General features: G+C 33.7%; 1 protein-coding gene across 1 annotated transcript in view; it reads left to right on the forward strand.

The window, feature by feature from the left end:
• Kdm4c (lysine demethylase 4C) overlaps positions 1–25,799 on the forward strand; it is a 406,229-nt gene that overhangs the window by 197,388 nt on the left and 183,042 nt on the right. The window contains exons 9-10 of the mRNA XM_058579703.1: positions 22,203–22,396; positions 25,384–25,607. Of these exons, the coding sequence (XP_058435686.1) occupies positions 22,203–22,396; positions 25,384–25,607 (418 nt within the window). The remainder of the gene's footprint in view (positions 1–22,202; positions 22,397–25,383; positions 25,608–25,799) is intronic.

The raw sequence follows: 25,799 nt of genomic DNA on the forward strand, positions 1-25,799 counted from the left end.
CCCCAGTCCCTACTTTCTTGTTTTATAAAATAGTTGTGTAATCTTTTGATTTCTTTCTACATCTGTCTTTTTGGCTGCATGTCAATTAACTTTTTTTTTTTTTTTTTTTTGGAAAAATACTCTGTGTATCAAAGTAGCTCATAATTTGACATATTAACTTTAATTTCCAGAGTAAGTCATTAACCTCTGGTGGAATACAGTGACAGTTTGTTTAGTATAAAATTATTCTCAGTCTTTATAATGTAAATAAAAGGGCACATTATAGCCAGATTACTATAGCTAGGGTTAGAGGTATATCTGGGTGCCGACTTCTGCCTCACCCTTATTTTCAGAAATGTTATTGTTGGTGCTGATGACTCGTATCTGTTCAACCTTTCCTGTCTATATAAGGGATCATCTGCTTCTTGAAACTATATTTCTAAGTCTAGGGTTGCCAAACTATGTTCCCTGCCTGTACTTACATATAATTTTGTATGGGAATACAAAATTGTGTGTCATTTTGAATGATGTACTACATGGCTGATTTGAGTAGTTGTGACAGAGATCATATGGACTGCAGTGCCTATGATATCCTATCTGGAATTTTGAAGAAAGATTGCTATCTCCCTCTCCGAGGGCTCAGGACCTCATGTGTTCAGTTGTTCTCTACACATCTTAGGAGAAGAACCAATAGCCCACTTCTCATTTGTGGGTAGGAGAGTTATGTTTCTTTCCTTTACCAAGTCATGTCTTCATTTGACCTGAGAACTCTGCCAGAGCACTGTAATTGTCGGTCGTAGTGTCTTTAGTGTTGCGACTTTTCTGGCATCTCAGGTTTGGTTTCACTGTCCCTCATAGCCCACACATGTTGCATTCTTACATTGATTATGAAAAACAAGATACCCATTGCTGATCCATTTCACAGTGGGGCTGGTAAGGGTGAAGCATGACCCCCTATATGTGATATTTTTCCAATAGCATCATCTAGAGGTAGAATATAATGCCCCTGGATTAAGTTCTTTCATTTGTAATGCCCTACACATGTACAAATATGCTCCCTGTTACTTAGCTGCTTAGGAAGATTATATTCTGCAATGTGCTGCTGATTGCCACTTTTGGTATTTACTTCTGTCATAAATCTTTTTTTTTTTTTTTAAGAGAGAGAGAGAATTTTGATATTTATTTTTTAGTTTTCGGTGGACACAACATCTTTTTGTTTGTATGTGGTGCTGAGGATCTAACCTGGGCTGCATGCATGCCAGGCGAGCGCGCTACCGCTTGAGCCACATCCCCAGCCCCATAAATCTTTATTCTTTTGTAAATATTGTATCCCAAATCTGCCATTTATTTATTTATTTTTTTAAAACAAGATGACTAGCTGTATGATTAAAAGTTGTGTCTTGACATTCCTGAAACTTTACTGTTTATGTAAGGGATCAAATGCCACCTCATCTGTTTGCCTCCCATTCTTCATTTGAAACTTATCTAATGGGATCTTGTTCCTTTTTAGGTAAAAGAAGCTTGCATTTTGGCCACTTACAAAGCTGGTCAAAACTATCAAGATGTTAGAGAAAGTTTGTTTTCTCTTCATTAATGATAGCTGCAATAGTTGTGGTAGCCAGAACAGTTGTAGTCATGATTTTAATACTATCAAAAACATTTGGAGGCAGCTGTTTCTCTGAGGGCTGCACTATTCCATTTTTCTACATGTAGAAACTTATCTTGGGCTATTGATACTCTCAGTAGTGTCTATCTCTTTAATTGGCTTTTATTCTCACAGATTTTCATGCTACAATATGATGGTTGTTATCTGTTGGTTACACAGCTGTTTTTGTGCAAGTGGAGCCAGGAATGGTTTTGGTTATTCATATTTTTGATGGAGCCATGACAGACAGCCGGTGAGGAGGGGTGCTATGGTGATTTTTATTCAGGTTTGGAGTCAACTATGTCGGAATACTGCCTCTGTTCCTTATTGGCTAGATGACCTAGTACAAACTTCCTTGTCCTTTTGAATCTCAAATTCTTCAGTAGCAAAATCCACAAAATTAGAGTACGTATGTTTTGAATTTATGGCGGCAATAATAAAAAGTATTATCAGAATTCTGCAGAATCCTCATTCAAGTAACACAGAGATGTTAGGCAATGAAATTTTTTGAACTCTTAGTATATTGCCCTATCAAATAATGAGATCTATTGTAGACATTTAAACATTAGTCACTACAATTTGGACTTTGCTATAGTAAGGTGTTACATAGCTACCTTGCTATTTTACACACACACACACACACACACAGTATTACTTGTTGATTTTCTTTTCATTGCAGAGAAAGTTTCTTTTCTAACTAGCTATTGGATATATAATTTTGTATTTTACTTAACTTAATAATCTTGTCAAATAACTAGTAATTATAAGAACACAATAGAATGTTTTCGATAGAAGTCACTTAATTACCATGACAGCACCCAAAGACAAAGAGTATCATAGTTCTGAGTAAGGAATATTTATTTTTTAAATAATTTAGTTATAAAGTTAAAAATGCATTGTACCTTCTTCCACTTGTAATTTGATTATATTAGTAAAGAGTAGATAATCAGGTTATTAGAAGTTTTTATAGGGTCCTATAAGGAAATCTTGACTTGCTTTGTGCTTCTGTTTTAAAGCTTAGAGCATAGAAAAAAAAAAAAAACATTTAGAGTTATTGCCATACTTTCTATTCCTTTTTCAGAGATAATCAACAATGCAGTGAACTAGTGACTTAGTTTGATTTTAGTTCTATCCTTAACACTGTTTAAAAACAAAACAATAAAAAAAGTGGAGTGAGCTAAAGAGCCCAGTGTTTTCTTCATAGTTTAAAAAATTTTTAAAACTACTTTAGATGGTCCCACTTTTCAACTCTGAATTATTCCTCCTTGTTTGTCCATAGACAGAGGATAAGAGGTTGCTTCCCCTTGTCTGTTACAGTGTTGGTGTTCCTTGGCAACCATGTGATTTTATTCTGATTTTTAGACTATGGTGCCTATTAGAGGCTGTTTAGAAAAACTTCTGTGTTTACCTCCCTTTTAGTTTTTACATGTACTGACCAGGTCCTGCCTGTGGTTGTCTCAGCATAGTGCTCCCTGATAGCCAGCAGTCACAGCTTTACTCTGAACTAATGGAAAGTCCTCTTAGTGGGTTTTCACACTGGTCACATTTACTGATGATGTTTGTATGAACAGTTATTTCCTAGGTTTCTTTCAATTTATGAATTCATTTTACAGTACATGAGATAAGATGTGTATGTGAATTGTAATAGCCACAGCATGCTAATTCTGTTTACTTCTAGTTTCTTTTACTCACATGAATTATGATTGCACTCATACATTGCTTACACCAAACAACCTGATAGATATATATGTTTCAGTGGTAATGAAAAGGAAATGCCTGTCAACCCAGTTCATCATCAGAGATGTTCTTATCTAAAGCCCTTTGAAGTGAAATAAAAGCTTGACCTTACACTATCCTTACTACAAAATTGACAGCAACTGTGACTGTAGCATAAAATATTGTGGGGGCTTCTTCTGCTGTAGAAAAACCTGTGTAATTCATATAAAAAGTTATGACATGCAGTAAGTGTTCTTAGATATTAAAAAAAAAGTAAATCTTCCAATCAGTAATCTGAGAGGTCATCTAGTCCCTGAGTGGTTAAGAACTTTCCCATGTTAGCTGGATTGAATCCAAACCCCCTTTTCCTCCGTGTTCAGGGCAGAACTGCTGCAGCCCTGATGATTATCACCAATTCATTTGCTTGTTCCACATATCTGAGACATTCAAATGAAGGGAAAAAGGAATCTCATTGAATTCTAGTGCATTCACCAATCTACTGTTTTCCTCTAACATTTAAATATTTTTTGCTGACATTTAAACACTTTTTCACTTTTGTCTCTGAATTGCTAGGTATAATAGGTTTGTTTATATCTGAATTGTGGTTTTTCAAACATTTAAACATTTATGAAAGGCAGTATGTAAATTTTTTATTTCCTTATTATTGTTTTTTATTATGAAAGTTAAATATTACTAGTGGTTATTAGTTATCACATAGCAAGGGAAGTTTTTACAGTTACCTTGAGGTAATTATATGGTTCAGTCCTGCTACAGTTACTATGCATGTGCAGCATTAAACATGAGGTGATGAATGGAAGACCCTGTAGGTAGATTCATGATGCAGGTTGTTTGAGATTGCCCATGGAGTACTTTGGACTTGTCATGACTGATTTGCTAGGGGAGGCTACTGAAAATTACCCACCCAGTTTCTGTCAGAGATTGTAGTGTTTTAATCAACCATTGGAGGGAGCTCATAAATTTTTTGTTTGTATAGAAAATTCCATTGTAATTATTTCTCTTTAGAGAATATAGACAGTTTAATTTCTTGGAAAGGCATGAATTGTCTTTTCTTATGATGTCTTAAAAGTATGATGGAATTGAATTGGAAATTATTTGTAATAGTAATACTTGTTATCAAAATTCAGTTAGGTAAGTTTGATGTGCAAGTTAAGGTTCTTGCATATCTCAAACAAAACAAAGTTAAAACCCAGTAACGTTTTTTTGTTTTCCTTTTTGTACCAGGGGGTGTTTATCCACTGAGCCACATCCGCAGCCTTTTTTATTTTTTATTTGGGGACAGGTTTTACCAAGTTTCTTAGGGTCTTAATAAGTTGCTGAGGCTGACTTTGAACTTGCGATCCTCCTGTCTTAGCCTCCTGTACAACTGAAATAATAGGCATGTGTCACCATGGCTGGCCCTGGTAACCTCTTTGATTGTATTGGATTATGTTATTTTTCTGAACTTTGTTCATCACTATACTTATTTTTCCATGTTATTGCTTCCTCTTTATAAAAATAAAAATTGCCATCATTTAAAGCTGTTTTCCTTCTAGCCCATGATGTTAGGAGCATGGTGTCTGTTTAGTTTCTGTGTACTCTGGATTGTGTGTATGCATTAATCAAAGACTACAGGAATGCCTACTGGCTTTCTGGTTTCATTTGTAATTCAGCTATTGTGTAGGGTATGTTTGGTAATGTTTACTCTGTCATGTATAATGTGAGAGGTACAAGGAATGTTTGGAGTCATGGTGGGATACATGAGGAAGACCAAGTGACTCCATTGGGTATGATTTTGTTGAAGCTGAATTAATTGATTGAGTGCAAGAAGCATGAGGAGTCAATATGATTAGGCATATGTTAATATGTCTATATAGATCTTCTACTTAGTACTTTAAGCTGAATTTGCTTCAGCTCACGGCATACATTATAGCATCAACTCCCTTCAGTACTGCTATAACTAGTAAGCATTCAAGTATTTGAATATGATTTGTAGGTAACTCATTTTGTTTTGTGATCTTCACAAAAGCAAACTGACCTTTTTGCAGGTAATCCATTAATGTTCAGATGAGTTAAGGATAAATGAGACTTTTGGCTTCTGAGATAATCATATGAGGCCATGTGAATGCAAAACTTTATTTTTTTCTTTTATAAACAAAGTATGAACTATGATATTTTTAATTGGCTTGATTTTATTATAGGAAGAAGAAGTACTATAAATGTTTTCGGTGTTTACATTTTTACATAGTAAATCTTTTATAGTCAACGTGATAGATTTCATAAATAAGGCACATTTCTTTTTTCCTAACATTAATGAAAAAAAGACATCAGTTTTAACTATTACTTTGGTTATTTACTTAGTTTTTTTTTTTTTTGTTCTTACTTCAGCTATTCCTGTGGGCATTTTGTTTATAACATACAAAATCAATTAGTAATGTGAAAAATTTATTTCTTTTTAGCATGTCATTATCCAATTTCTAATAAAAGAAGAAATCTACAACAAGAATCAAGTTCTGTTATTTTCTATAATTTACTATACATATGTGAGAGTTGCCTAGCTAAAATGTGATATCTCAGACCATTAAATATTTTACAAAATACCTTTAGTACCTTTTTATGGACTTTTTAAAAATATAGGTGACTTAAAATTTAAGCCAATAAAGAATTGTTGGAAGTATGCTTCCTGGCTTTGAATTTTAAATCCACCATGATTCTTGGGCAAGCTAATTAACTTTTTTATGTGGTTTTCATTTCTCATTTTTTATAAGGGGATAATAATTATACCAGCCTCCAAGGATTGAGTTATTAAATATAATGTGCCTAAGATAGTGCTCAGCACTTAGTAAGTCTATACATGTCCCTTTTTAACAAAATAATAAGTAGTAGAAAAGTGCTTCCTTAGTGTCAAAAGTAATGAGAATATATGTAATGGTATATTTTCTTATTCTCATCCTATTTCATGGAATAAGTGTTTATTAAACATTTGGGTTGGTAGTTGCAGTGATGAGTCTTTTTTTTCTCAGTAACAAGTTTGTTAGTTTGGTTTCTCTAGAGAAACAGAACCAAGAGTTTGTGTGTTTGTTCCCCTACTTAAGGTGGTTCTATTTAAGATTCTTTTGACTTTTCAATGATACAAAAATAAGCATTCTGTAACAAACATACTTGGAATTTTAAAATTTGATCTTTTCTTGACCTAGTGATATGCAGTAAGGTACTCTTTCAGGATGCTTGACAGCTATGATGATTCATAGCTCCCAGTCTGCCATGTGATCACAAGGGTAAATATCCAATATTTTATAGTGTACTATGTGGCTAAGCTATGATGTTCAGTAGTGTTATGGTTTAGATATTAAATGCTTCCTCTATGCCCATGTGTTGTAGGGTTGGTCCTCAGGCCGTGGCACTCTTAGAAGGCAAAGGAACCTTTAGGAGGTAGGGCCTAGTTGGAAGAATTTATATCATTGGGGAAATGCCTTTGAAGTGTATGTGGGAAACATGACCCCTCCTTTTCTTTTTCCTTTTTTCTTTTTCTTTCCGCTTTGCTCCACTACATGTTGCTAGCCACATTTTACTTGATTACAGGCCCAAAGTGATAGGGCCAAACATATATAGCCCAAAACCTGTGAAAAGTGAGCCAAAATATGTTTTTCCCCTTTAAGTTGTTTTTGTCAGCTATTTTGACACAGTGATGCAAATCTGAATTAACACAAGTAAGTTAGGTGCATTAAAAGCATTTCAACTTACAATATTATTAGTTTAACAATGGACTTATTGGGATATAATGGCATTGTCAGTTAATGAGCATACACCTTTTAATTTGTCCATCCACCTATCTTTGTTAAGGATTTATTGGCTACCTCCATTATGGACATAATGGAAAAGTTATAAGAACTGCTTTACTGCAGCAGGAGATCCCAAAGAATCAATGGGGCATGTTTTTAGTCTGAACGTTGGTATGTTTCATATCCAAGAAGAACCTGTTTCAGTTGGAGTTTGAAGGTAGGAATAAACTGATGTTCTGCCTTATGAAGGCAGATGTGAGGGTTTACTTCAAGGAGAGTTAGAATTTCTGTTTTATTCAGACCTTCAACTCCCCAGTGTGAGTAGGCATTATTTATTGTACTGATTCATGTGTTATTGGAATTATTCACATACTTAGAAACACTGTTGCAGACACATTTAGAATAATGTTTCACCAAATGTCTGGGTACCTTAAGTTTCTGTCATGTTGACGAATAAAAATAACTATAATAAATAAGTCTGGTTTAAGACTATCAGGTTAATACCACATATTAATGGAATAAAGGACAAATACCATATACTAATTTTAATAAATACAGAAAAATACAACACCCATTTCTATTTCTGGTGTGTTTTTAAAGTTATTTTCATCTTTTTTAAAAAAATAGATATGGCAGTAGAGTGTATTTTTGACATGCATTCATAGAGTATAACTTATTCTGATTATGATCCCAATACCCATTTTTTAAAAAAATATTTTTAGTTGTAGATGGGCACAATAATTTTATTTAATTAATTGATTTTTATGTGGTGCTTAGGATTGAACCCAGTGTCTCACATGTGCAAGAAAGCCCCCCCCCACCTTTTAAATTTATTTTTTAGTTTTCGGCGGAAGCAACATCTTTTTTTTTTTTTTTTTTAATTTTTTATTGTTGGCTGTTCAAAACATTACATAGTTCTTGATATATCATATTTCACAATTTGATTCAAGTGGGTTATGAGCTCCCATTTTTACCCCATATACAGATTGCAGAATCACATCAGTTACACATCCATTGATTTACATATTGCCATACTAGTGTCTGTTGTATTCTGCTGCCTTTCCTATCCTCTACTATCCCCCCTCCCCTCCCCTCCCCTCCCCTCCCCTCTTCTCTCTCTGCTCCCTCTACTGACATTCGTTTGTCCCCCTTATATTATTTTTCCCCTTCCCCTCACTTCCTCTTGTATGTACTTTTGTATAACTCTGAGGGTCTCCTTCCATTTCCATGCATTTTCCCTTCTCTCTCCCTTTCCCTCCCACCTCTCATCCCTGTTTAATGTTAATCTTCTTCTCATGCTCTTCGACCCTACTCTGTTCTTAGTTACTCTCCTTATATCAAAGAAGACATTTGGCATTTGTTTTTTAGGGATTGGCTAGCTTCACTTAGCATAATCTGCTCTAATGCAGATTATGTTTTATGTTTTTAGTTTTCGGCGGAAGCAACATCTTTCTTTGTATGTGGTGCTGAGGATCGAAAATCTAATTGGCAAATGGCTGCACTAACTGTCATTCAGAGTGTTCTATCTTACTCTCTTCTATATTCCAGCCTCTTCCATCTCAGGAGGAAGATTTCTATATTGTCATTTAATGGATAGCTGCTGCAACTTGTATTTGTTAAGTGGTTAAAGCAGCACATTCCATTTGTTTTTTTAAATTTGATGACAATTGATGGATTTTAATAGATAGCCACATCTAAAGAAATAAGTGAAACTATAGCCATGCAGTGATTTTCTTATTATACTTCTAGATGAATAATCTTTACTGTGATTATTGAATAAATTGTAGAAACATGAGCTTTTCTTTTTTTGGTGGAGAGCACACTAGAAGTTCATATGGGTAAATTGTTTTAAAGTGTTTTTTACCGTCTATCAGAACATGGGGCTGATACGAGCTAGTCATTATTGTTTTTTTGGAATTATTCCAGTTAGCATTTAAATATATTACAAATGCATGAGAATAAAAGGAAATATGGGTCATTAAAATTGTATTTCAGTGTGAAGCCCGTTTTTTACATTAGGATTGATTAATGAGTTTATGTAGAGTAAAAATAATTGTGATCTCACCAAATCACTTTCTGGATTTTATCTGTGGTGTCTTAGTCCTTCAGGGAGTAAAGGAGTTCTTTTGACAGAACTTGTTAATGGTTCATTACAACAGTGACCATTCTGGATTTCATTTGAATTAACCAATTTATTAGAGAATGGATATAGATTTTCTAATCTGAATTTTAGTTTATATTATTTGCTGGCCAAAAATAGTTCCCTAATATTTATGACATGCTGAATATTATTTAAAGCAGAATATCAATATTTGCTAATAAAACACAAGTCTCCTAATGAAAGATTCTGTAAAATGGTCTGGTTATTTAATTTTTAATGTAACTTATATAAATAGAAATGATGCATATCATTAAATAGTGAAAATATGATGAGTTAGCATTAGATTTTATTTTTGTCCTATTTCTTACACCCTGGCAATAATCTAATGTTTTAGCCTTCATTCAGCTAATAGTTATGGATCACATTTTATATGTTTTGACATGGTAAAACAGACATGAACCCTATCTTAAAGACTATAGCTTCGAATGCTGGAAATCTAAAAATACACCCAAAATGATTACACATTATGAAAGGTCATCTGAAGGAAAAGAATAAACCAAGATAATTTTATTGTGAGCTAAGAGACCAAAAGTGAGAGAGAAACTTTGTGTCACTTAAGGCAGGGGAATCTATGTGTGGAGCCATTTTGGGCCATATTTTCATTCCATGTCTGGTCTATTACCCCGAACTATTTCCTATTGCCCTTCTCAGCTTTGGATAAACCTTCCTTTCTTGTGTAACCCCATCTCCCTAAAAAACTAAATCTAAGGAAATGAGTGAATGAATCTCTCACATATGTATGTACATTTATATAACCCGTTTTCTCTACCTTATGGTAATACATTAACATCTCATAAAATATACTTCCATAAAATAAATTTTTTTTGTAGCTATACCATGACTTTCTTAAAGGAGGACAAGAAATTATTTTTTTTGTATACTTCAGATCTTTGATAAACAAAGGCTGAGTAGTATATTCTTAATGTTACGTTGGTGTATTAATTAATTAAAATTTATCTCCGAAAAAAAATGATTTGCTCTTAATCGTCATAGATTACTTACATTTAACCACTTTATTATGTATTTTAAACATTTTGATATGTGTTGCTAAATTGTTGGCATGATTTTTTTTCTTAATTTGTTCCACACTGGTTCAGTGTATATTTAGTTTGCTGTTTGTGAGTCCGAAGTCAAGTAAATAATGGTGATAATCATGGAAGTTATTTTTGTTGGTTACCTGTTGAGTTTAAACTGATTTAAATTCTATTTTTTCCATCTTGATATTTTGGAATAATAATGAATCTTCTTTCAAGAAATATTTCCCCATGCTTTTTTTCTGATTGATGCTATTTTAAGTTTTGCTAAAGAGAAATTATAGGAACAATTAAATCTTTTGTGTTTTCTTGCTTCTCTTTGTTATTCCTCTGATTTGTGTTGAATGTATCTACTACTTCTGCACTTAATTTCATGAAATAAATAACAGAGAAACATAGTAGCAGTGTTAGACATAGCCTCATGTTGAGTAGGAAACCAGAGATTGCTAAATAAAGTGAATCTGAGGTGGTGAATTATTTTCTTATACTATGATTGCTTGATTTTTCTAAGGAAGTTTAACTGAAAAGTATGGCTGTAACATAATTAAATTTTTTTTTATTTCCAAGAAGGTGTGTATCTTTTCTTATTTTGTGTTAAATTTTCATATTGTTTCTTATGTAGTGTTTTCATATTGTCAACAGTAAAAAGACTATTGTACTTCTTCTTAAAATCATTAATTTTTTGGTCTAGCCAAAATATTATGCCATTTCTGGTGTTTGAAGCAGTTCCAGAGAGTTTTCAGGGAGAATGTGACATGATCTAAATGCATGGATTGCAGATAGTATTTATGATTGGCTGCTAAAATAAATCAAGGTTTCAATTTTTCCTGAGACTCACTTTCAAAAATTCAGTATGGCATATAGGATTTATAAATATGGAAACCTAGAATTTTTTATTGTTATTAGTTGTTCAAAACATTACAAAGCTCTTGACATATCATATTTCATACATTTGATTCAAGCAGATTATGAACTCCCATTTTTACCCCGTATACATATTGCAGATTCACATCAGTTACACATCCACTTTTTTACATACTGCCATATGAATACTATTGTATTCTGCTGCCCTTCCTATCCTCTACTATCCCCCCTCCCCTCCCCTCCCATCTTCTCTCTCTACCCCATCTACTGTGATTCATTTCTCTCTTGTTTTTTTTCCCCTTTCCCCTCACTTCCTCTTATGTAATTTTGTATAACAATGAGGGTCTCCTTCCTTTACCATGCAATTTCCCTTCGCTCTCTCTTTCCCTCCCCTCTCTCGACCCTGTTTAATGGTGATCTTCTTCTCATGCTCTTCCTCCCTATTCTGTTCTTAGTTGCTCTCCTTATATCAAAGATGACATTTGGCATTTGTTTTTTAGGGATTGGCTAGCTTCACTTAGCATAATCTGCTCTAGTGCTATCCATTTCCCTGCAAATTCCATGATTTTGTCATTTTTTAGTGCAGAATAATCCTCCATTGTGTATAAGTGCCACATTTTTTTTTATCCATTCATGTATTGAAGGGCATCTAGGTTGGTTCCACAGTCTAGCTATTGTGAATTGTGCTGCTATGAACATCATTGTAGCAGTATCCCTATAGTACGCTCTTTTAAGGTCTTCAGGGAATAGTCCGAGAAGGGCAATAGCTGGGTCAAATGGTGGTTCCATTCCCAGCTTTCCAAGGAATCTCCATACTGCTTTCCAAATTGGCCGCACCAATTTGCAGTCCCACCAGCAATGTACAAGTGTACCCTTTTCCCCACATCCTTACCAGCACTTGTTGTTGTTTGACTTCATAATGGCTGCCAATCTTACTGGAGTGAGATGGTATCTTAGGGTGGTTTTGATTTGCATTTCTCTGACTGCTAGAGATGGTGAACATTTTTTCATGTACTTGTTGATTGATTGTATGCCTTCCTCTGAGAAATGAAGTGTCTGTTCAGGTCCTTGGCCCATTTGTTGATTGGGTTATTTGTTATCTTATTGTTTAATTTTTTGAGTTCTTTGTATACTCTGGATATTAGGGCTCTATCTGAAGTGTGAGGAGTAAAAATTTGTTCCCAGGATGTAGGCTCCCTATTTACCCCTCTTATTGTTTCTCTTGCTGAGAAAAAACTTTTTAGTTTAAGTAAGTCCCATTTGTTGATTCTTGTTATTAACTCTTGTGCTATGAGTGTCCTATTAAGGAATTTGGAGCCCGACCCCACAATATGTATATCGGAGCCAACTTTTTCTTCTATCAGACCAGAGTCTCTGATTTGATATCAAGCTCCTTGATCCATTTTGAGTTAACTTTTGTGCATGGCGAGAGAAGGGGATTCAATTTCATTTTGTTGCATATGGATTTCCAGTTTTCCCGCACCATTTGTTGAAGATGCTATCCTTCCTCCATTGCATGCTTTTAACCTCTTTATCAAATATAAGATAGTTGTAACTTCGTGGATTAGTCTCTGTGTCCTCTATTCTGTACCATTGGTCCACCCGCCTGTTTTGGTACCAGTACCATGCTGTTTTTGTTACTATTGCTCTGTAGTATAGTTTGAAATCTGGTATCGCTATACCTCCTGATTCACACTTCCTGCTATTCTGGGTCTTTTATTTTTCCATATGAATTTCATGATTGCTTTATCTATTTCTACAAGAAATGCCATTGGGGTTTTGATTGGCATTGCATTAAACCTACAGAGAACTTTTGGTAATATCGCCATTTTGATGATGTTAGTTCTGCCTGTCCATGAACAGGGTATATTTTTCCATCTTCTAAGATCTTCTTCTATTTCTCTCTTTAGGGTTCTGTAGTTTTCATTGTATAAATCTTTCACCTCTTTTGTTAGGTTGATTCCCAAGTATTTTATTTTTTATTTTTTTGAGGTTATTGTGAATGGGGTGTTTTTCCTCATTTCCGTTTCAGAAGTTTTGTCGCTGATATACAGGAATGCCTTTGATTTATGCGTGTTGATTTTATATCCTGTCACTTTGCTGAATTCATTTATTAGTTCTAGTAGTTTCTTTGTAGACCCTTTTGGGTCTTCTAGGTATAGAATCATGTCTTCTGCAAATAGTGATAATTTAAGTTTTTCTTTTCCTATTTTTTTGCCTTTAAGGAAACCTAGAATTTATTCAAAATCTATTTTTTCCTCCTGAAGAAGAGCACCCTTAATTTATACTATCTAGAACTTCTCTTCTGGGAAATGCCTCATGGCTGTGTGGCATTAATTTTTATTAATTCCCCCCCACCCTTGTTTACTGTGACCCATACCCCCTTCTTCCTTTTAAAATGTTTTTCTTTATTAACTTTTTTCTGTGTTTATACTAGAATTTGAGCTATGAAAAATGATGGAGGAGGGTAAGGGATTCTGTCTGCATCCCATTCTTGCACTAGTGGAAAAAGCTGAGCATCACCAACATCATCAGTCCAATGGTATTTAATGCAGCAAGCATTCCTATTGTGAAATCTGTCTAGTTGTGTATTCTGGCTCTTTGATTACTCAATCTCTTTTCTAAGTGAATGGGAAATTGAAAATCTGAGAGGCTGGTGTGTCATATACCAAATCTTGCATTACTTGAAATTTTTTTCCCATTTACCAACTTTAAGCTATACCAAATGTTACTTAGTAGTTTTGTGCCTCAGTATCTCATCCATCAAGTATGATGATTCAAGTGAATTACTTCGTTAGGTTCAGACTGGGTGTGGGATGATCCTCTAATTTTGTCCATTGGGACTAGAAATGTACTCAGGGGCAGAGTGCTTGTCCAGCATGTCAGTGGCCTGGGGTACAGTCCTCAGCACTTTAAAAGAGAGGAATTGAAAGAAATATTAGCAAAAACTCCACCATGGAAGTTAATATATCTGAGCATCTTGGTAAAAAATGTTAGAAGTAATTGTTGTTTATTTCCATTTCATGCCTGCTTCTCTCTTATGTGATATTACAGACCCTCACGAAAAAAAAATTATTTTATAGGTCCTTAAGAGAGTGCAGAGCTCTATTTTTAATTGATCCTGCCTAAGTTTATCATTGGTATGAGTTGTGAGATAGAGTGCATGAATGTAGCACAAAATAACTTCATCTGCCCCTGAATAATAAGAGTTCAGTTTCATGCTGTTTTACATGGCACAGTAGGAATGGATTGTTTAATATTGGTAACTCTGATTTTCCTCAGCCTCTCTATCAGATATTCAGTTAAGTATTGAGAAACAGAAATTCAAAATAATTTCTATGAAATATTTTGGAAACCTCTGGAGCCAACTATTTGAATCCATTTCCCATTTTTAAATAGTTTTTGGCTGTTTGAAAGCGTTCTCATGGGTCAGAAAGATTGAATTTCTAGTCCCATACCTTAAATTGCTTTATAATTGTATTATTTTGTAAGAATGACATATCCTGGCAATGTGAAGACTGAAAATACTTGGAAGAAATTAATCCGAATGTATTAGAAGTAGGAGAGGACAAAAGCTATTTTGGAAAATTGTTAGTTGGACTTGGTAAGTTCTATCAACAACCATGATAGTATGCATAAAAATAAAAAATAATCTCAGGCATTAGTTATCAACTTGATTTTAATTTGGTTGTGGATTATAGATAAGGAAGTTTAATATGAAAAAGTGTGGTCCATATTTAAATTAGTGAGCATTTTAAATGTATTGAACATGTTTGAAATTTCTACTGGGTTGGGTAAGAGTTTATGAGTTCTAGATTTGAATCTGCAAAGGGTATTACTTATTGGGTATGTTATTTTGTAATTCAATATAAATTATCTGAGCCTGTATTCCCTCCCATATATTTTAGAAAGGTTATATATACAAACAAATATTTTTAAGGGCCTCTTTTTCTTTAGATATTTATAATACAATTCTCAATAAGAAACACCATATGTAATTTGATGGTTTAAAAAACAGTGGTAAGGGAAGGTCATATATTACAGAGTATCTGAAATAATTCACAGTAGTGATTCATTAGAACTAGAATATGAAATTTTGTTCTGGTATTGTACCTTTTTACTATGAGTATAGGAAATATATTTTTGTCTTTTAGAAAAATTCTAAAACACATTATTCTTTAATTCTGTGAGGGAAACCTAGACTTGCTGAAAAGTGCTCTGGATATCTAGTTGGAGACTCCGGTGTTTTCAAGTGTATTGTGAACCTTGACATTGTGAGGGTTTTGTGAGCTCCACTGATTTTGCAGGGGAAAACAGAATTTAGGCCTCCTATATCCTTTGTTTCCTTAACAGATATATGCTCAAAAGGAAATCATCTTTGTGGTTTTTCTACACTGAGTTTATTGATTAATATTGATCTTAAAATTTTATTTCTTTTTTTTCCTCCTGCTTAGTCAGTATAAATATAATACTATTGTTTATTTTTCATGTGTTATTTATTCTTAAATGATTCATGAAATGCATCCCAGGCGATCATGGGCAAATAAAAAATTTTTCACCATAATTAGATCTGTACTTTGAAAATTCAGTTTCCCATGCTATTATAGTTCTTGTAAATGTAATTTGAATTAGTGTAAAATTTTCTTCCAATATTGTGTAGGTGGTAAATATGTGAATGAACAAAAATTAAATAGTACATAGAGGAAATAAATCCATGTTGTGTTAACTTTACACATTTGGAGTTTATCAGTTTATTCATCATTAATTGTCTGGTGAACATTTCAGAAACAAAACTGTTTCAATAATTTTTGTGGCATCTTGTTAGCTTGGGTACTAATACAAATAATAGAATAATGTTCTGTCATATGTAAAGGCTTTAACTAGCACAATGCTTCCATTATATAAAATTGTTTCTATTCAGTGTTTCTTAGTAACCCTTTTAGACATGCTTCTAATAATTTAATTGATCCCTTTGATAAATTGATCAATTTGATTGTATAGTGGGAAATTTTTTTCTCATTCACATTTAGGATAAGAATGAACTTATAGGAGAAAAAGCCTTGGGTCTCCTGGATTCCTCTCAGTTTATGACTTAATGAGGCAATTTCCAGAACAACTGGATCTTTTTCCTCATTTGAGTTTGATATAATGCAGTAAAAATCTACTGTTTATATTGGGTTGGGAGTTTTTGTCGATATGAGATATAGATGAAGATTCAGGAGTAGTAGTGTGTTAATAGTAATGTGTTTTATTTATGTATGTATGTATGTATGTATGTATGTATTTATTTATTTATTTTTGTATCTGGCGCTGAGGATTGAACCCAGTACCTCACGCATGTGAGGCGAGTGCTTAGCCACTGAGCTACAGCCCCAGCCCCATGTGTTTTAATTCTAACGAACCACCAGAATGTTATCTTTGTACATATAGAGAATGGGTCAGCAGGGTGTTTATGGTTTAACCATAATGAAATTGAAAATTGATAAAAGAGTTAAAGAATTTGAAAAATTCAAAGAGATGCAAACCTAGGAGAATAAAGAGTAGATTGTAGATTAGTTTGTCAGGAGATCTAGTTAAGAAAGACTCCTGATTTATATTAAATATTTAATACCCATATTCTACAGTGAAAAAAATTTCTTGATGCTGTAATCCCAGCGGCTCAGGAGGCTGAGACAGGAGGATTGTGAGTTCAAAGCCAGACTCAGCAATGGTGAAGTGCTAAGTAACTCAGTGAGACTCTGTCTCTAAATAAAATACAAAATAGGGCTGGAAGTATGGTTGAGTACCCCATCCCTGCATTCGATCCATAGTATTTCCCCTCCCCAACATTCTTGATGCTTTACCCATAAAATTGCCTAAATTTTTATATATCTATATGTATATATTGAAGGTTGCAAAGTTGATTAGTATTAAATTATCTATGTGATTGTGAAGAGTTCGTAAGTTCAATCCCTGGTACAAAAAAAAAAAAAGAAAAGAAAAGGGGTGTATGTATGATATGTCAATACATTCTATGATCATGTATAACTAAACCTAGTTACTCATTTGGCTCTAATTAATTATCACAGGTAGTCATCTTCCTGGTAATAAGAGATTACTATGCCTAACACTTAGCAATGTTCTTTTATTATTTAATGTTAAAATAATCAATGGTTATTATGAATTGTGAATAATTACTCCTGTGGCAATATGCTCTGAGTGTTTGTATCTTAACAAAAGAAAGTTTTTAGAAATCTAGGAAATAGAAAATATCTCCTTTCTATTTGTTATTTTTTAAATTTTTTAAATTATAGACAAACAGAATGCCTTTATTTTATTTGCTTGTTTTATGTGGTACTAAGGATCGAACCCAGTGCCTCACATGTGCTAGGCAAGCGCTCAGCCACTGAGCTACAATCCTAGTCCTTCTATTCGTTCTTAATATGAGAAATATGAAATACTCTTCAGAGGGCAACTTAAATAAACTGTGTGGTTCCCAAAGCCAATGAAGGCAATTTTATTGAATATGTTGTATTTTACAATTTTTTTACACAGTACCCTATTTTCATAGCTTATTTATTGGGTGCTGTTAGGCAGTCTTGCTGTGTTGGTTAGACAAGAGAACAGATTTTTATCCTACTACAGTATGTATCTAATGTAGCAATTGCATTTGAAGATAATTAGTAGATGGCCTTCAAGAACAATAATTTTAGGGGTTAGGAGGTTAGAATTTGATTTTAAAATATAGGATATTTCAAACCAACCTTTTCTTTTTGAATTATTGATTTGAGTTTCATATGGAAACAGAGTAAATATTTTGCTTGATTTTCTTTGGTTCAAAGTATGAGTCCTTTTGGTTAAGTAATTAAAGTGGTTTATTATAAAGGTTAGTGTCCTAGGTTTAAAAGGATAGGATAGGAAAGGGTAGGCGTGGACATAGAAACTATTCATCCATCAGCAGAAGACAATAATATATTCTTTATTTTGACATTTAAAAATCTTTAAAAGAAGAGTTAGCCATCAATATCTAACCAGGACCCTTCTCTACAGTTGTTGTTTTCAATAAATCTAATCTATCCTATAGATTGGGCACTTTTCATAACTGATGGGAAGTTAATAACCTGACTTTTCAGAATTTTAAATTTTAGGCATAATGTTTTCTTTATTTTGATATATTCATTGTTGAAATTCATTGAAATTTTGTTTTTAAACAAGAAAAGAGACACTTCCCACCCTTATGTACTGCAAATTATTCTCCAGTTTTGAAATTCAAGTGGATATTTTCTCGTGTCTTCTGAATCTATATACAAATAGCCAGGTAACACTAATCTCTTCTATTATGAGTTTTTTTTTTTTTAATAATGGTTAAAGAAATAGCATGAGTTAAGCCTTTGCTCCTTTCTTTACTATACATTACAGGGTCTTACGTTTGATGCCTGGATAACACATATTTAGTTATGCTCCTTTCCCCTCCATTAATACCTCCCTTGTCCTGTCTTTCAGTTGTTCATTTGAAATGGGAAGCCAAGGAGTCTAGTGTAGTTGAAGCACTTTATCCACCAGAACTTGAAGACCACCAGAATTATCTCACCTTAACACAATGACTCTTTCTCTTGTTTTATGTCATTCCCACACAAGTTCAGAATATGTGTTTGATTTTTTTTATATGCCTTGCCTCTCAAGAACAATTGTTTATATATGGCAGCCAGATTCTAATCTCCATCAACTTTCTCAATAAGGCAAAACATAACTCTAGGCACCTCTGTGATTTTGTGCTCATAGCAGTATAAATCAATTTGTGTACGGCATATTCTATTTTTTAGGAATAGTCACTTAAATAGAATTTGTAGTCATGTTTTTAAACTGCAAAAAAATTAGTCTTTATGTTAACTCCATAAGAGTGGATTCTAATTTTTTTTCTGATGGGGGTACTTACAAGGGGTTAAAAGTTCTTAAATTCATTGTTTAGTGTTAAAGCTGTGGGTTGAGCTCCATCTTTTAAGAACCATACTGTGTTATATCATGAGCCTTATGTTCCTCAGCAAAATGAAGACTTATTTTTCTTATCTTTCAATGCACAATAATCATAATAAACATAATTTTGAAGGAATGATCTTATGCCATAGCAGCCTGATGGTGTCATATGGCTCAGTCCTCTGCACTTGCTACTCTACCATTGGATTCCTTTTTTGTTGTGCTGACTTAGTGCCTTTGATTCCAGAATGGCAGCATTTCTGTTGGTATACAGTTCTCTAAATCCTTGTTAGTAGTAGGCAATCCATGGATGTGAAATCCATTGGTTTCTAAAGAGTTCTGAAGCTTATTCAAAGTCTGGGAGCCAGATGTACACAAATTAGGTTTCATAGTACCATCCGATCAAATGAGATGACCATCAAGCTCTAGGTTTTGCTTTGTTTATTTTTTCTTAAGCCCTTTTCCTCAGAAATATTGTTCTGCACTTTACTGGCCCACTTCCCCTCGGGATGCTAGCACTGTAGTCATTCTTAGGCCTAAATTAGCTCATTAAAAGAGGGAGCATCACTGTTTTCCAGTATTTTATGTTTTCTCCTGAAGCAAAATTTGTAACATTGTAAGGAAATAAAGATTCTGTTGATGAGACATGCTTTCATTTTTCCCCCTTTAGTTGAAAGATTGCATCTTTAACCAAAATACCTTTAAAATTTTCAGGATCCTCATTTTCCACATTCCAAAGGGATGATACCCTAGAACTCTCACTATATACAGTTAATAATGTAAATTAGTGTTGTAGGTGAATAGTATTAGATTCTGAACAATTGGTACAATTTGTATTCAGTGTTAAGGTAAATTTTTCTTGGCTGATGATTGGTGAGCAGGAAACTGTTGTGGTAGAAGAAGAGTTGAGGAAAGGAAGCATTGGGTACCTTTGGGCTCCAGTGACCTTAGTTGGAGAGGAGTATTCATGTTGCCTTGCACTGGGAGAGAAACCTGAAGATCTCACTGATAAAGTCATATCTTGGAGGCATTGAATCCAACACTCAAAAGTTTAGACTTTATTCTAAAGGCAAAGAAGGGTGAATGTATTGTATTAAACTGAATAATGAAAGATCACAGTCTGTTTGAGGGATCTTAAAGAAATCATTATAAAGATGGGTTAATGCTAGAAGAATCTACAGGCAGGGAAATAAGTTAGCTTTGTTTTGCTTACTGTAGGATTCAAGGTCTGACAGCGAAGTTGGAAGTATGCTGGCAGTAGGAATTGATGCAGTAGGCATTTCAGAGGAAGTGACGTGAATTTTTGTGGGTGACGGAGCAAGGAGGAATGAGCAAATGTTGACTAGGCATATAGGAGAGTGGAAGTGTCATGGTTTCATAGATGTTTACTATGAATGTAGGATAGGGGAGAATCATGGTAGCAACAAATCGATAGTGATAGAATAAACATGTGTTTGCAGTTGACAAAGTTAATTTTAGATATGTTGCCAGTATGCAATTATCTAGACCCTTATCAATCTTCTTGGAAATTCATGTACAGACAGAAAGATCCTGCACAGATGTTTCCTGGCTGGCCACATTGCTGTTTCTGGTTTGTGCTGAGGTGCTTGGATGGATCTATGTTTCCTATGTTTTATATATTTAGAAAAAGTTTGTCCATTAATATTATACTCCATGAAGGAAAATTTGAGGCTTGAAATTAATTAGGTTTTAAAATTAGTTTGCATAGAAGCGATAATTTTATCACTAGTATATGGAGAATCTTGTCAAGGCTAGCATTTAGTCACCAGATGTGTGAAGATTTGTCAAGGTATAGCAGTTAAATCTTGGAAACTATTTACTACCATTTCAGTGATAAGGCAAAAAATAACTCTAAGCCCTAATGCTTAGAGTGCTGGCCTCAGTATAATAAAACTTGTGTGAAGTCTTTATAGGAAACTTGTTTTATATGGTGTGATTATGTACTCATGAATATCAAGGCTGTAATGAATTCAAAATTTTCTTTTCTTTGAACTTCCATCTAACTCTCTGCTTTTCATTGGTTGATATTATATTTTATGTGATATCAAGAGACTTTATTTGTTCCTAAGTTTGTTTACAGCATGAGAGTTTATTTGTTTAAATCGGAATATAATTAAAGTCCATCTTAGAAAATTGATCTCATCTTAATTGTTTAAATTATTCTAATCAAACTTTATATGTTTGCTGACAGCCCTGGTTTGTTAGTCACTTTTATTGTACTACAGTGAAATATCAGAGAGAACTAACTTACAAAAAGTTGTAGCATTTCAAAATTCAAGATAATCAGACCCCATTTGTTTGGCCTTTGGTGACATATGATGGCAGGAGCACAAGTAGGAGCAAACAGTCACACCTCCAACAAGAGGAGAAAGAAAGATGGTACATAGGACTGGGCCTGCTTTTTTTTTTTTTCTAACAAGACTTTCAAAAGAAATAACAAGGGAACTTGTTTTATATGGTGTGATTATATACTCATGAGTATCAACTTAACACAGGAAATACCTCATTCTCTCAGTGACCTGAGGAACTCCCTTTCAACTCCATCTCCTGAACATTTTGTCACCTGCCACAGTACTACCCTGGAGACCAGCCCTTAAACATATGGGCCCTTGGGGGACTCTGAGAACACTGCCTACCCACAACATCATGTTTTCAGACTTACAGAACTCCCAGCATTCAGTTCATTGATGCATCCTTTTCATGGGAGGCTAATCCTTCTGCTGTAGGCAAGCTTTCAAGTGTGTGCACTTTGAGTTTTATCTGGTATAAAGTTCCCTATGAATTATACAAAGTATTTTCACATCTTATTTTCCTGTTCATAAATGTCAATATATATGTCCTCACCTGTGTTCTGAAGAAATTGGGTGTATCACTCACTGAATGTTTGAAAATGTAAAGCATTCTACCTATGTAGTGACTAAATATTCACATATTCATATATGGTACATTAAAGGGCTGGCTGCATGTGATTTTATGTTTATTGCAAATATAAATATAAATATGATTTTATTTCATTGCAAATTTATTGAAATCATTTGCTTGTATTTTAGTGCACTTGCAGGAAAGACATGGTGAAAATTTCTATGGATATCTTTGTGAGGAAATTTCAGCCAGACAGATATCAGCTTTGGAAACAAGGAAAGGATATATACACCATTGATCATACAAAGCCCACTCCAGAATCCACCCCTGAGGTGAAAGCATGGCTGCAGAGGAGGAGGAAAGTAAGAAAAGCATCCCGGAGGTAATGACCACCACTGCTACTTCATCTTGCTTGTCGTATTTACTCAATTAAAATGGATCAATTACCATGATATCTTCAAGGGAATTTTTAAAACTTATTTATTTATTATAAGTTTGCTTAATATCTTACTGAAAATTTGAGGCAAGGTGATTTTAAATTTTTGGTATGTATTACAAATGTAGGAAGATGTATATATTGTATTTGAGAATATTTCTGAAGTCAGTGTAGAGCTTCTTAGACTCTGTACACTAATCTATTTCAGTGTTGGTCAAGTCCTCTGCATTCATTTCCATATTTTAATCATTTCAATAACTTGATTTCTAACACTTTCATTTATTACCAGTTTCATTTCAGGATTTGTCAAATATCTGATATACATTTTTTATTTAGATGCTTATATTGTACTTCATTTTATATATGTAGTTTTATTCTGTATAGTACATAAAGCAGAGCATGTCCTGTTTGTGCAACTTGATTGTCCTTGTGAGCTGTATTTTCCATTCCCTTTTTGTGGCTAGGGCCATTTCAAAAGTTTAGGTCTTCTATGGGCATCTAGCCATTTAAAAACCCATTGAATAGGGTGTGTGCTATGTTGCTCAGATCCTTAGGCTACCTTTTAGCTCTTATGTTTTTCAGATTTATTTTAAATTTTTCTCTTCAATATTGCTCATTGTTTTTCTTTCAGATTGTAAAAGTAATATTTGAGCTTTGGAGAACATTTGTAAAATAAGGAAAAGAATAATGAAGGAATCCCAAATCACCCATAACCTCACTTCCCAGAGATAACCAGTCTTATCATTTTATATATATCCTTTACATATATATTCATTTTATACCTTTCCAAAATTGGGGCCATCCTTTATTAACAATTCAATGACCAGTTCTGTGAGTGTATTTTTCATGTAATTAAATGGATTTTTTACAAGATATTTTTTAATGCCTGCATGTATCTAATCTCCCTGCATTTGGACCTGTAGCTTGTTTCTACATTCTTGCTATTAACAAAATAACACTGTAATTTATAATCTTTGCCCACACTTCTAATGCTTATTTTCTGACTCTTTCTTTTCTTCCCCCTAACATTTATTTTCTGTTATTTTAGAGTGGTAGTGAGTGGAGAACCTTAACAACATGGAGTCAAACTTTCACAATTTATAAGAGAGAAACCTGAGGCAGAGAACTAGCCAATAGCTGATTTAAAACTCAGGTGTTGCTATTTTACCCTTTAGTGTAGAGCAGTGGTTTTCACAGTATTATTTTTCAATTTAGTTTAGTGGTCAGGGTCCATATTTTATAAATAGGAAGTAAATTAGAATAAAGAGTACAATAGTGCCTCTCGTGGTAATGGTAAGTATTAACACGTGTGAGCATGTGTTTATGTGTGTTATGTTGCTATTTAAAATGTGTGTAACTTACTATGTTTAACTTATTATGGGTGCCTTCACACAATGTTTAAGTAATACTAGAGATTCAGTGCTTTGAAAAATGTGTTAATCCACATTATCAAAAAAGTAGGAATAGTCAATCTTGGCAGTAGACACACCCATGGAACATAGTGCGTAGTGCTGTTTTACTGGACCGAAAGCAATACTTCATTTAGGTATATGACCCAGTTTCCTAGTTGTTAACCACAGTGGGTTTTTTGAGTTGATATGGAACATAGATTTTGTGATATTGAAAACATCTGTCAGTAATTTCAAATAATTAATGGAGCTAGGTAGAAAACCTAATGTTTAGTAGCTTATTGGATATGCTCAGCCTATGATGCAAAGTGATTGCTCTTCAGTAAAACCCTATATAGGGAAGTCCAACAAATGAATTGATTTCTTGAAATATCAAAGTGATATTAGCCACCATATTTTACATGTATTACATTTATCATACTGTGAAGATTTTCCATTGCATGTATTCTCAATAAAAGTGATGATACCACTATGGTTACTGCCATCAGCAGCAACCACAGCTAATTTATATGGGGTTTCCCTAGATATTCCCTTTAACTCACATCTCTGCCCTCCTTGGCTTCCTACATTTCTTAGTTTGTGGTGTTTTCTCCTGTGTGTATAATACCTGCCATCACGTGTGTGAATGTTTAGGTTTTGAGCACAGTTGCTTTGAGGTGATTTGTGATTGCTCGTAATTGTTATTATGTCATATACCAGATATATGTATGATAAAACTCTGAAGTGCCTTATAGGAGAGTACTAATGTGGAGATAAACAAAAATAGTGTCTAATCTGAATAAGCTGATAAAAGACATTAAATATATACATTTATTTTTCCTGCCATAATACCTTTAACTATTGATCATTTGGAATTTAATCTGAACGATTTTACACTTGCCTGAGAAATATAGAAAACTTGGGAAAATGGTCACTAGTTCATCTTGAAATATGAATAATTTACAGTATATTTATAAGATCACTGATTTTTTTCTCTTCCTTTTTTCACTATCTAAATAATATTTTGTGTTGATTTTCATTTTCCTGGTCTTATAATTTTTTACTTTTTTATTTTCAGACTTTTATTTATTTAAAGAATTTGTATTTAGTTTTTTAGACTGATACATGAAAACATAAAAGTTTTACATATTAATGGGATAGTATGTGATATATCCATACATGTGTACATTGTGTTCAAATCAGGGCAAACATTTGTCTCCTCAAACATTTTTGCATGGTGAATATATATATATATTAAGGAAACTTTCTTCTAGGTTTTTGAAATAGATGATACTTCATCACAGTCTATGTTTACTGTACAAATATTCTATAATATTTTAACGTGATTCTTTTTTACATAAATGTTTAATCAATTTTTTAAAGTTTTTAAAATTTAAGTTTTTAGTTAACTAGTATTAAAACTGTTAAGATTTTTTGCATAGTGATCATTTGTAAGCAAATGAATAGGAATGTTTGTATCAGCATGTATTTTTTTCATATCATATACTGTCTTTCCTCTCTAACAACCACTTCTCTTGGTTATAGCTTCCAGTGCACTAGGTCTCATTCTAAAAGGCCTAAGGCTGAGGAGGATGAGGAGGTGTCTGCAGATGTCCATGAGGCAGAGGACCCTAATCATGATGTAGGCATGGAGGACTTCAAGGTCAGAGAAAAGCCAGAAGCAGCAGCAAAGCTAGGTAACACAGAAGCACCTTCAGAAGACAGGGTGCAAATGGATCAGCACTTCTCAGATAATATCAATGTTTCAGGTGAGAAAATATTTGATTATATTTCACCCATAAGTAGTAGGTGTTTGATGATCTAATGCCTTAAATCTATGTTCAGTAGTATAGTTTTCTTAATTACCCACCTTGCTCATCAATAACTATCTTATATAGGGTTATTTAACCAGGAAGCCAAGAGACTGTTATATTAAAAGTAACATGCAACACTGCTTTTTA

Source organism: Marmota monax, unplaced genomic scaffold, assembly GCF_021218885.2.
Source record: "Marmota monax isolate L192 unplaced genomic scaffold, Marmota_monax_Labrador192_F-V1.1 WCK01_AAM20220418_F8-fsc00124, whole genome shotgun sequence".
Taxonomy (NCBI): domain Eukaryota; kingdom Metazoa; phylum Chordata; class Mammalia; order Rodentia; family Sciuridae; genus Marmota; species Marmota monax.